The sequence below is a fragment of the Nothobranchius furzeri genome, chromosome 1 (genome assembly GCF_043380555.1).
Source record: "Nothobranchius furzeri strain GRZ-AD chromosome 1, NfurGRZ-RIMD1, whole genome shotgun sequence".
In the NCBI taxonomy this organism is placed as follows: Eukaryota; Metazoa; Chordata; class Actinopteri; order Cyprinodontiformes; family Nothobranchiidae; genus Nothobranchius; species Nothobranchius furzeri.
This window is the reverse complement of record NC_091741.1, coordinates 32,897,292-32,910,390: the sequence shown is the minus strand read 5'-3', so window position 1 is coordinate 32,910,390 and position 13,099 is coordinate 32,897,292. Positions and strand designations below refer to the sequence as shown.

The window sequence follows — 13,099 nt, the reverse complement described above, 5'->3', positions numbered from 1 at the left end:
GTCACATGATGACACAAGCCAAGTAAAATGCCATTCTGACCTTGTCTTTAGAAGTTGATAAAGTTTGAACCCATCTAGGGGGCGCTGAGACCATTTACAACTAAATCCCATAGAGGTCATCTTTGCTCATCAAAGAGGGTTTTCTGTTAATTTGGCATCAATCAAGCGTTGCATGGGTCATCTAGAGCCAAAAGGTTGTAAGTGGGCGGAGTTAAAGCGATTTGAACGAGTGGGCACAAACGTGTTGATTGCAGTTGCGTGATGACTCCCACCAATTTTGATATAGTTTGGAGCTTTGTTGCATAAGTTACAAAGGTTTTATTGTATCTAGGGGGTGCTGTCCCAAATTTAGGAAATATTCCATGAAGAAGTTTTTAGGTTGACAACAATCAATTGTGTTCAGTTTGGTGTGAATTACATCATGCATGTTTTATTCAGGGCCTAATATCTGTCAGGGGACAGGGGTAAAGCGGTATCAACCAATGACCACAGGATTGTGTTGGGTGCCTTTGTGTGATGACATATAGCAAGTTTGGTGCAGTTGTGACCTCATCTGTACGAGTTATTACAGTTTTAAAGGTATGTAGGGGGCATGATTGTTGATTGCCATGTTCAGTCTCGGGCAGATCGGAGGCTGTTTGTGGAAGTTACAGTAAAACGTAAGGTCATGGCGTCACGCCAGAATTCGCCATGGCATCATAGCCCCTCCATATCTGGAAATCTATCAGAAATGAAGGATCATTACAGCATCATGAAGACAGTGCATGACCTTAGTGTCATGTTGACTAAATTAGATGGGATAAATATGGGCATTTCACCATAAAACAATCAACTTCCTGTTGTCAGGGGGCGGGGCTTAGGTGATGTCAGCTGTCCACATTGTCATTGTCTTCAGATGTGGTCAATGATCACATAGTTAAAGTTTGATATAGATCTGATCATGCACATGGGAGTTATTAAGTCAAGTAATGTAATGGCGAAAGGTCAAAGTTTGAGGCTTAGCCACGCCCACACCCTTATAATTTTGAAAAATCCGACAGTTGAAAATTTCCCCTTTGTCTTAAGAGTATATAGGAGAAGTTTGAAGGTGATCGGGGAAAAGGGCGACGGAGCATCACTCTCCAAACGATGTGTGCGAAAACCACAAAATCGAGTACTTGGACCAAAATGGCCGACCTCCTGTGCAACTTTGTGCTTGGCTCCAAGAGACTTTTTTGTAGGTCCTGAGACAACACATTAGTGTACCAAATTTCGTAATTGTCAGTCAAAGCATCGCGTGGGGCTGACGGTTTTAATGGTCCTGGGGGGCTATTTCAGAAAATAAGCCACACCCACCAACCTATACCATTCATTTCTATTGGGGGTCAGACTAGGATCACTCACCAGAAATTTCGTGGCACTATCATGATAACTGAGGAAATGGGAGGCAAACATATTTCCATGGCATGATGGTGAATTTCGCCATGTTCCCAAAGCACCGCCTTTTTTTGAAACCTGCCAGTGCTGGAGTCCATGTGATCTCAACTTGTCTACTGCTATTTTCCAGAGATTGCTGGTGATTGGGTGAAAGGAGTCCAATAGGGGGCTGTGAAAAAAGAATGGTGTGGAGGCAGGTCAAAGTTTGAGGCTTAGCCACGCCCACACCTTTCAACTTTAGACAATCTGATGGTTGAATTTTTCCCCTATATCTTAAGAGTATATAGCAGGAGTTTGAAGGTGATAGGTGAAAAGGGCGACAGGGCATCATTCTCTAAACAACGTGTATGAAAACCACTAAATCGAGTATTTGGACCAAAACGGCCGACCTCCTGTGCAACTTTGCGCTTGGCTCCACGAGACTTTTTTGTAGGTCCTGAGACACCACATTAGTGTACCAAATTTCGTAATCCTCAGTCAAAGCATGGGTTGGCTGACAATTTTAATAGTCCTAGGGGGGCTCTATTTAAGAAAATAGGCCACACCCACCAGATTTTCCCCAGATTTTTTGGGGGGCCAGACTAGGATCACTCACCATAAGTTTTGTGGTGATATCTTTAGAAATGACAAAATGGGAGGCAAACGTATGGCCACGGCGGTACGCCTGATTTTGCCGTGCCGCCACAGCCCTGCCCTCTTGTGAAAACTCCCATAAAGTGACACCAAGAAACACCCACTTGTCTTGAGTTACCAGCTACAAATTTGTGGTGATTAAGTGAAATGGTGTGATTTGGGACCTATCACAGTAAAACTTGACCTTTTTGGGCCTGAGGGGGCGGGGCTTGTGTGATGGCATCATCCAACCATTCAGTTTAGGTTGTGGCTGGATGTCAAATGACCACAGAAATGTTTGTATCTCTATTCGGGTATGAAGTTATATCCATTTATATTTTTTGGCGAGTAGTCAAACTTCGAGGCCTGGTCACACCCCTCAGCATATACGAAAAGTCAGTTTTATATTTTCTATTTGATCACCCATCCCTTCTGATCAATTTCCCACAACTTTCGAGACAATCGTGCGAAAAATGTTTGAGTAAATCAATCAGAAGCGGACCCTAGAAACGGCCAAAACGGGGTCAAAATCACCACTTCAAACCAAAATGGCCGTCTTCCTGTTTGATGTTGACCATGGTTGCAAGAGGCTTTTCTGTGTGGACTGGTGAGTACTACAAGTGTACAAAATTTCATAACTGTACAACAAACTAATGTTTATGGAGGGGGGTATTTTTCACATTCTGGGGGGCGCTGTGGAGCTAGTTTTATTGCGATTTTTTTGGGACCTTTAAAATACAAACTTTTACACCATGCCTGACATGTGTGCAAAAATTCCTGAGTTTTCGGGTATGTTAAGGCCTCCCAAAAGCCAATTTACTTGGCGGAAGAAAAATAAACAGAGCAGATACAATAGGCCTTCGCTGTGCTTTCGCTGCTCGGGCCTACTAAATTAAAGCTGCAAGCAGCGTCGTTCGGCCCTCGCAGCGAAGATGCTAGCCCTCCATCTGCAACCCCTTAACCCCATCCCCAATGCTCTCCCAACCCACCGCCCTGCAATTGGTCGCGCACGAGTGCCCATGCGCGCCAGACACCCCAACGTGCATTTAACTGAGATCACAGTGAGCTGTCACCTCAATCTGACTCAACCTTTCCTCCTAGCCTGCCAACAGTCCCCTCTAAAAATATTTTACATCAGCAAAATATTCCAGCTTCAAAATCAACTCTGTAACGTAAATGGAACAAAATGGCCGACTTCCTGTGGGATATCTTCTGTGTAGGCCCAGGCACACTACATAAGTGCAAAATTTCACAATCCTCAGTCAAAGCATGACTTGGGGTTTAGAGTTTTAATGGTCGTAGCGAGCGCTATTTCAGAAAAAAGGCCACGCCCACCAGCTTACGACATCTATTTGTATTGGGGGTCAGACTAGGATCACTCACCAGAAATCTTTTGGTGATTTCACGAGAACTGAGGAAATGAGAGGCAAACTTATTTCCATGGCGTGATGGCGAATTTCGCCATGCTCCCAGGGCCCTGCCCTTTTCTGAAACCTGCCAGTACTAGACACCAAGTGACCCCAACTTGTGTATTGCCATTTGGCAGAGATTCCTGTTGAATAGATGAAAGGAGTCCAATAAGGAGCTCTGAAAGTAGAAGCATGGTGTATTGACAGCTTCCATTCCAATCCAATCCAATCCAATTTTATTTATAAAGCGCATTCACAAGGCATTACAACCAAACAAGGCGCTGTACACTAAAAATGTTGGTTAATTAAACAGGCGTTATATAAACATGTCGAACACAGATAAAAGATAAAAAGGAAATACAACAAAATTCCCAAAAATAACAGCTAAAAATCATTAAGACACAGGGTGAAGTAAAAATAGGAAAAAACATTTTACAAAGAACCTCAATAATACGGAAGTCGATAATTGTGGAGTCAGTTTATAAACAGTGCAGATGTCAGTGAGGTTCATAATTATGTGGTATAAGCTAGGTTGAAGTAGTGAGTTTTCAGGCGTGATTTAAAAATGCTAGCTGTTGGTGCTAGCCTCACTAGCAGTGGTAATGCGTTCCACAGCGCCGGTGCACAGACAGAGAAAGCCCTCTCTCCACGGCTTTTTAAACGTGCATTGGGAACAGCTAGGAGGAGCTTATCTTCAGACCTGAGAGCACGCGGCGGGTTGTAGTAATGGACAAGTTCACACAGATATGGAGGAGCTTGATAGTTCAAGGATTTGTAAGTGAGAAGCATAATTTTGAAGTTTATCCTGAACTGCACGGGCAACCAGTGGAGAGATTTCAGAATTGGAGAAATGTGTTGTCTTCTGTCAGCTCCAGTCAGCAACCTAGCTGCTGAATTCTGGACCAGCTGAAGTCTAGCGAGAGCTGCTTTACTGATGCCGTATAAGCAGGAGTTAGAGTAATCCAGCCTTGAGGTGATGAAAGTGTGGACCACTGATTTCAGAAGACGTACACTCAGGATGTGCTTATTGTTTGAGGCTTAGCCACGCCCGCACCGTTAGACAAAATCCGTAGGTTCAGTTTTTCCCACTTTGTCTTAAGATTATTTAGCAGAAGTATGTAGGCGACAGGTCAAAACGGCGCTGTGGAATTGACGTACGTTTGCCGTGTGCAAAAATGACAAAATTGCGTACTTGGACCAAAATGGCCGACTTCCTGTGGGATATGGAGCATGAATCTAAGAGAGTTTTTTGTAGGTTACAAGACATTACATAAGTGTACAAAATTTTACAATCCTCAGTCAAAGCATAACTTGGGGCTGACATTTTTATTGGACCTAGGAGGCGCTAGTGAAGAAACTAAGCCACACCCACTAGATTTTCAGGGTAATATTTATTGAGGTTTGGATTTGTATCAATCACCTGAATTGTTGGACCAATACCATCAGAATTGAGGAAATGAGAGGCAAACGTAATTCCATGGCATGATGTCAAAATTTGTCATGCCCACAATGCCTCACCTTTTTTTGAAACCTGCCAGTACTGGACACCAACTGACCCCAACATGTCTGCTGCCATTTGCCAGAGATTCATGTTGATTAGGTTAAAGGAGTCAATTTGGGAGCATTGAAAGTAAAGCATGTTATGGTGACAGGTCAAAGTTTGAGGCCTAGCCACGCCCACACCGTTGGACTTTTGGAAAATCCGTAGGTTCAGTTTTCCCGCTTGGTCTTAAGAGTTTTCAGCGGAAGTATGAAGGCGATGGGGACAAAGGGCGCTTGGGGATTGTCGTACCTTTGAAGTGTGCAAAAAACACAAAATGGCATACTTGGACCAAAATGGCCAACTTCCTGTGGAATATTGAGCATGGCTTCAAGAGAGTTTTTTGTACGTCCTGAGACCCTACATAAGTGTACAAAATTTTACAATCCTCAGTCAAAGCATGGCTTGGGGCTGGCACTTTTAAGGGTGCTCAGGGGGTGGTGGGGTGGTGGTGGGGGGTGGGGGTGGGGGGCTATTTCAAAAACAAATTGGCCACGCCTACCAACTTTTAATTTCAAGTTTTATTGTGGATCATACTAGGATCGCTCATCAGAAATTTTGTGGCGATAGCTTTAGAATTGACTAAATGAGAGGCAATTGTATGGCCAAGGTGTTACGCCTGACTTCGCCGCGCCATCACAGCCGCACTCTTTTGAAAGCTCCTGTAAAGTGAGGCCCAGCAACCCCAACTTGTCTTCAGTTATCTGCTACAAGTTTGTGGTGATTATACAAAATGGCGAATTTTGGGAAATTTCACAGTAAAACTTGACCTTTTTAGTCCTGAGAGGGCGAGGCTTGTGTGACATCATCAATCCACCATTCATTTCTCTTTGGGGGGCGATGTTGAATGTCGATAGAATTGTTTTTAACTGTAATTCTTTCATTACTGAAATTATAGCCATTTGAATTTTTTTGGCGAGTGCTCAAACTTTGAGGCCTGGCCCCGCCCCTTCAGTATTTACAAAAGTCAATTTTATTTTCTCATTTCAATCGTCCATCCCTTCTGATCGATCGCACACTATTTTTGAGATGATCGTGCAAAAAATGACCAAACTGTTCAACCAAATATAAACCCTACAAATGACCAAAACGGGGTCAAAATCGCTACTTTAGTTCAAAATGGCCGACTTCCTGTTTGATATTGACCATGGGTGCAAGAGACTTTTCTGTGCATATTGCTGAGTTTTACAAGTGTGCCAAATTTCATCACTCTACTATAAAAAAAAAAGGTCAAAGCGGAGGGGTATTTTTAATTTTTCAGGAGGTGCTGTCGAGCCACTTTTTTTATCAACTTTTACATCGCCATTGAAATACGTAAATTTCACGCACTTTTTATACTGGGCCAGAATTTGGTGAGTTTTTGTATATGGTAAGACCCCCAAAAAGCCATTTGAAGACGTGGAAGAAAAAAAAACGCTGCTCGGGCCTAATAATAATAAACAGAGCAGATACAATAGGCCTTCGCAGCGCTTTCACTGCTCGGCCTTAACTAGTCAATTTAAAATCACGTTAAAACCCTTAAAATATAGCTATAGGGAATGGGCAGTCTTGAACAGGTGAGTTTTGAGTTTCGCCTTGAAGTGGTGGAGGGTAGTGGTACTTCTGAGATCAGCTGGTAATGAATCCAACAGGGAGGGGGCAGATCTGCTGAACGCGTGGCTTCCCATGGTGAGAAGATGAGCTGATGGAGGAAGCTGATGACCTGAGCAAGCAGGAGGGTGTAGATACTTGTAAGAGGTGTAAGAGATGTGATGGGGCAAGATTGTGAATGGTCTTGAATGTGAGGAATAAGATTTTGTAGTTAATCCCGAGTTTTATAGGTAATGAAGTTGCTGGATAATAGGGGTGATGTAAGGCATTCAGTGAGAGAGGATGGTGAAAGTATTATTGATAAATAGCTGAGTCTCATCAGCGTTACAGTGAAAGTTGGTGCTAAATTCGTGGAAGACCGAACCTAAAGGGATCAGATAAATTATGAATAGAAGTGGGCCAAGAACGGAACCTTGGGGAATGCCAGATTCTACATTCGTAGCGGTGGAGGGAAATGTGCTCAACTGAATGAACTGAGTTTGATTTGTAAGACATGACTTGACCCAGTTACATGGAATTTGAGAGATACCGATGTCGGAAAAACTTTACAGTGGGGTAGAATGTCAGACTGTATCAAATGTGGCACTGAGGTCAAGGAGAACTAGGACGGAGTATAGGCCAGAGTCAGCCGCCATTAAGAGATCATTAGTGATCTTAACCAGTGCTGTAGAAACGGAAGAAGCCGTACTGGAATGACTGGCATTATTATTGGCAGATAAATGTTGATGGAGTTATGAGGCTACAGTTTTTTACAGAAATGTTTAGATTAATGGAAGGTTAGAGATTGGCCGAAAAGATTAAAGTTACTAGTAATATAGGGTGGAAAACTGTAGTTTTCATAGACTAATGGACGACCCCGGTGGAAAGTGAAGAGTGAACAATCGAAACAATGAGAGGAGCCAGGGAGGGAAGGTAGGTTTTAACCAGATCAGTAGGGATCGGATCTAATTTACAGGTCGAAGGCTTTGAGCTACGAATAAGATCCAGGATTTCAGGAGTGGATGGAAGCTCAGACATGGAAGATGGATGAGCTGGAGGTGGAAATTCATCAGGATCTGAAGCAGCAGTGGCAGAACCTAAAATATGAAGAATTAGCCCAATTTTTCCATTGAAAAAGGACATTAAGGAATTGCAAATTTCATCTGAGAGGAAGTGAGACTATAAAGAATCTGGAGGACGTGTTAGTGACCTAAGCAGTGAGAAAAGTGTTTGAGTTATCCTTATTAGAAGGGATTTTTGCACAAAAGTAATTAGCTTTTGCTTGCTGTATACTATCCCTGTAGTGGAGCATGTGGGAAGCGTACAATTCTCTATGAGCAGAAAGGCCTGCCTGTTTGTAAAGGCCTTCTAACTGACGGCCTTCTGATTTTAGACTGCGAAGTGTTGGTGTGAACCAGGGGGAAGTGTGTGAGGATGAAACTGGTCTAGTTCAAAGTGGAGCGGCTGCATTCAAAATTTCATGGAGATCATTGTTGTACAAGGAGACCAGGTCAGATGGTGAGAGGCATTGTATTGCTCCCATACAACTATCAATATATGAAAGGAAATAGTCCAGACTGATGGTTTAGAGATTTCTAAAGGTGACAGGATGAAATCGCTTCATGGAGGAAAGGTGAGAGTCATTCTGACGGCGAGGAGAAAAAGATCTGAGGAGGATGATTCAGTGGCAGAGCAGTCCTTGGGACTGAGTCCGGTACAGCAGATTAAATCCAGAATGTGTCCTTTGGAATGTGTTGGAGTATCAATAAACTGGTGGAAGTCAAAGTTGTCAAGTCAGGAGATAAAAGCTCTAGTTGCCAGAGAGCGGCTATTATCCAGATGGATATGAAAGTCTCCAATTAGATTTATGTTCGGAGATAGAGAAGACAGATGTGCAGAAAGGTCATTCATTAAATCTTTGCTGGGTTTCGGTAAACAGATGCAACAGTGGTGGGAATAGAGCCAAATATCTGACAGACTCAAAGGAACCATAGGGAGGGACGGTCTGCGGCACAACCAGCGTTGTTTCACGGTAGCGTATCACGAGTTCTCCACCACGGCCGGAGTTGCGAGGTTTCACCGTGTAAACAAACTCTGGTGGCGATTCTTCGTTTAGAAAGGTAAAGTCCGGGGTTGCCATGTTTCATTTAGTGAGATGATGTCAACTTTTTGATCCGTGAGGAGATGCTGGATTAGACGAATCTTTCCCGTGAGAGAACAAGTGTTGAGGTGAGCAAAGTTGACAATGACCTCACTGAGATGAGCAGGAGTGCTAGCCACCTTAGCCAAGCTGGCTAACACTCTTGTGTCCGAGGTCCTGCCAGATCTACTCGGAGGTTAACGAGAAGTGGACCAGTAGGATGTTACTGGTGCTCGAGTTTCTACTTGAAAGCGAGATGTTGGATGATTATATCTCCGTCGGGCTGGAAGATGATGTCTGGGACAGGATGGAGAGCGTCTACAGGAGAGCCTGACAGCCTTAGGTGAAGTCGAAGGAGATCCGCTGCCGAGTACTGGAATATGCTGCTGACCGGCTGAATCACAGCGGACAGGAGACACAGGACAGGTGCGAGCCAGGTAAGAGCGCTGCAAATCCACTGATCCTGTCATTGTTGTTAACTCCATCAAAGAAAGCCTTGAATGTTTAAGAAAAGGTTCTGGATTAAGTCTGGTTCGGTTAAAAAGTATTCTCGGTTAGTTCATAGAGGTCCTTAAGAGTTTTAGGATAAAACGGTGATTAGAAACGGTTGGTTAGTCCTCGACAGGCAGGTTAACACCCAGTTAGATGGGCGAGTGACCTGGTAAAGACCAACCCCACAAACACAACAGAAACGTTCACTCAGCTGGTTACAGTAACAAACCCAAACCCGGTCAGAACCCAGATCTGGGTCTGCAGCAGCTCACCACCACATGGAAAGGGCTGTTGGGAATGTGCTCCCCTCCGAACCGGATTGTGATGATGTACTTCCCGGGTTCTGGAGCTGTGTAGTAAATATCAAACGTCCCGTTTGCGTTCTCCACCACGTCCACGTCTAGCTCCGCCCCATCAGGAGTCGACACCTTGCAGGTGACTTTGCCTTTCCCAGCATCCTTGGCATCCACTGTGATGACAGTCTCCTCCCCGATCTGGATGGTGGGGCCGAGTCCTGAACCTGATGAGGGAGATTAGATCTGAGATCAGCTGATGGGGCTTCTGTCCCAAACACCAGTCCTGGTGGAGGTTTCCTGCATGACACACTCACCCAGTCCATGTCCTCCAATAGACACTGAAACAAAACAACACAATCAGCTGAAATGCTTCTGGAGCTGACAGGTGAGCAGAAGGCTGGTGGGCGGAGCCTGACCTGTGACCAGACACTTGCTGGCATCTCCAGAGGGTGTGGCGTGGATCCGATAAGGCGAGTATGGGATCTCGTCTCCTCCGTACTTGATGGTGATGGTGTAACGCCCTGTGATGTCTGGCACGTAGGACACCATGTACGTCCCATCCCGATTATCCCGGATGTTGGCCTTCTTCAGTTTTCCTTCTGGATCCTGACAAGGACAGGAAGTTAATGCTGATGAAGGACACAGCTGGGACCTGCAGTCCAGGTGATGCTTCACATGTAAACACCTGGTTTACGCTTCAGGACTCCCTCCTTTGGACCTCATAGACTAAACTGGATCACTCTGGGTGAGTCAGCAGTTCTAGAGAAAGCTTCAGACCGGCCATCTGAAGCAAAAACCTCTCTAACCATCGAAGCTTTTGACACGTCGTCAAAACCTTTTTGCACCTGGGAAGCTGACACCGCAACAGTTCCTGCAGAATGAGCTGATAATGTTCTGACTCCTTCAGAGTCCCAGACGCGCGGTTCCATCCGTCTGTCGTGACCTGGAGACAACTCTAAGGCCGGTTTAGTGGGGCCACAGTTTCTTCTACGGACCTCGGTGCCTGGAAGTCCGAGGACTTTGACATTCCGGATCTATCACGAGGGTCTTCGAGCGGGTACGTAGACACACAGATAGCGTCTGATGTGTTTTGATAATAATCAACTTCATAGCTTAATGCTAACCAAATTCTTTTACATCCAGAACTCGGCTCTCCTAGATACGGAAGTTCTGACCAACATCATTCACATCTAGTTCCATCCATCACAGTAAATGCTAGTTAACCTGTCATGTTTTAATTGTTGGTAAAATAAATTCTTACTTTTATAAATCTGAATGTTTTCTGAATCAAAACAAAGTGTGTACATCCCCTAATAAATAAAGAACCCTAGAATCTTCTGATAAACACATAAAGACCAGGCAGGTTGATGTTCTATGTTTAGATAGAGTATCACAGCTTATTGGTCATGAGTAGAGGTAAAATATATGTTGAGCTCTTAAAGCACTCAGTTTCCTAAACCCTAGATGATGGCTGCTGTGGGTGGTTAGGGTTGTGTTTTTAATGACGTTGTGATGTTTGGACTCCTCGTGGAACAGTAAGCAGCTCTTTCAACATTCCTACAGAAGCTCTTTTACTGATTGGCTTAATGACCTGAACCGTGCTGGAACATTTACCGTCTGCTGGGCCTTGAGACGACTCTTCTCGTGTTTTGGTGCTACAGAAATAAACTGAATCGAATTGATTGAACATCCTTTTAAGCAGGAATAAAATAAACATTTTCATTTTTAATTATTATGACAGTTTTATATATTTTATTGAAATTTTATTGAAAACTTCTCGACTAGAAGTCATCTGGGAAGTAAAGGGATTGTTTGATAATGATGACACCCTCTCATCTGCTCAGATGGCTGGACAAGCGGACGCTGGCGCAGCCTGTAAGCAGCGACGCTCCAACAAACAGATCAGAGGGCTCTGTGCCTCCTGGTGAACCTGGTCCTCCTCGGAATACTCTTGGTGCCAAGCTGAAGAGTAAATCAGATCCCTGGAGGGCAACAGGCTTCAACATCAGTAATGACCTACATCTATAAATCCTTCTGGAACCGCACCGCTACTTCTCGACCGTTAGCGTGACTGCTAACCGTGTTAGCTCCGGTAAGGAAAAAAACAAGTCATTCGGGAAAGCTATGACACACACACACACACACACACACACACACACACACACACACACACACACACACACACACACACACACACACACACACACACACACACACAGATATAATCTCCTGGATTAGTGCAAACAACGAGTCAAACTAGCGAGTTCCCGCAGCATCAGGAAGATTTATTCTGGCAAATTATTGGTTAAATATTAAAAGAGTTATATCAATATAGACACGTAGCGGTAAAAGTGGCAGCACATTGCTTTATTTATCTGTAGATTATTGAATTATATCGGGGCAGATGCTGGAGCTAGGACCTGGAGTCAGCTGAGACTTCCCAGTGGAAGCGCTACAAGCTCAGAAATGTAACGTTTAACTAAAGTCAACAAACTGAACTGATTTTGGTTCTGAAGATGAACAGAATCCTCCTCGGTGTCCAGATCGGGTCGCGGGTCTGAGTCAAACGGTCTAAAACGTGTCTGCACCTCCGGTAGTGATATCCAGCTAGCGGGTCGGAGTTTGGTTGAACTTCTCCGGTAATCCGACATCCGTTCTGGTCGCCGTGTCCCAGAGAAAAACCAATGTGCCCGACTAGCAGAGGCTTCAGAAGCTACATCTGACTGGCGACACGTTGTTCTGCTGTAACGCAGAAACAGAGTCGGGTTGTTTACTACAGCTCCTGATTCAGCTCCTTGTGGAACGCCACCAGCTGTCCAGGGCTCAGACCGGAAGATAGTTCCTGTTTTTCCCGCGCCGGTCACAAACATCAGATTTTCCTAAAGTTCCAGCTGTGAAAATCCAAAAACCTTTTTCATCTGAGGTTTTAATACTTCTTTACACGTGATGTTCAGAGGAGTTCAGCCTCTGGCCGACATCTTTAACAACTCCCGTGTTCTGTTAGCTACTAGTGAGAGGCTAACTAGTCTCCAACACAGTTAAACCCTGATTTCATTTCCAAACTAAGTCTAATGAGTTAGCATCCTTTTTCAATGAGAAGATCATGAACATCAGACCATCCATCACAACCGGACCACAGCAGCAGTCTGGCTAGAACAGCAGCTTCCAGCGTGATCAGCGCTGAGACGCTGGAGAACATCGTTCAGGTTAAACTCACCCACCTGCTGCCTGGACAACCTCCCAACTCACTCCTTCTAAAATGTTTTAGCTGCTTAAAAGCTGATGTGGTGAAAACTGTTAACTGTTCCTTAGTATCGGGTATTTTCCTACATCAGTGAAACCTCTTCTAGAGAAAAGGAAACTAGATCCTTAGTGATGAACAACCACAAACTCATCTCTAAATGACAGAAAAAGCTGTTATGATCCAGCTGAGCAGCTTTGTAGAGACAAACCAGTCTCCAGTCAGGCTTCAGACGACACCACAGCACTGAGACGGCACTCATTAAAGTATTAAACCCTCTCCGTCTAAACACAGATTCAGGTAGAACATCTGTCCTGATGATGCTCCATCTCACTGCAGCTGTTGATACTGAGGACCACAGCATCCTTCTGATAGACTCATAAC

The 13,099-nt window shown here is 44.4% G+C and overlaps 1 protein-coding gene across 10 annotated transcripts in view; it reads right to left on the bottom strand.

Moving 5' to 3' along the window:
- LOC107387851 (filamin-C) overlaps positions 1 to 13,099 on the bottom strand; it is a 99,149-nt gene that overhangs the window by 37,709 nt on the left and 48,341 nt on the right. For 9 of the 10 annotated variants that reach the window (XM_054739942.2, XM_054739945.2, XM_015963079.3 and 6 more), the window contains 3 exons: positions 9,891 to 10,080; positions 9,789 to 9,812; positions 9,451 to 9,698 (listed from right to left, as the gene is read on the bottom strand). The exons of the other annotated variant lie outside the window; for it this stretch is intronic. In XM_054739942.2, the coding sequence (XP_054595917.2) occupies positions 9,451 to 9,698; positions 9,789 to 9,812; positions 9,891 to 10,080 (462 nt within the window). The remainder of the gene's footprint in view (positions 1 to 9,450; positions 9,699 to 9,788; positions 9,813 to 9,890; positions 10,081 to 13,099) is intronic. 10 annotated transcript variants of the gene reach the window in all.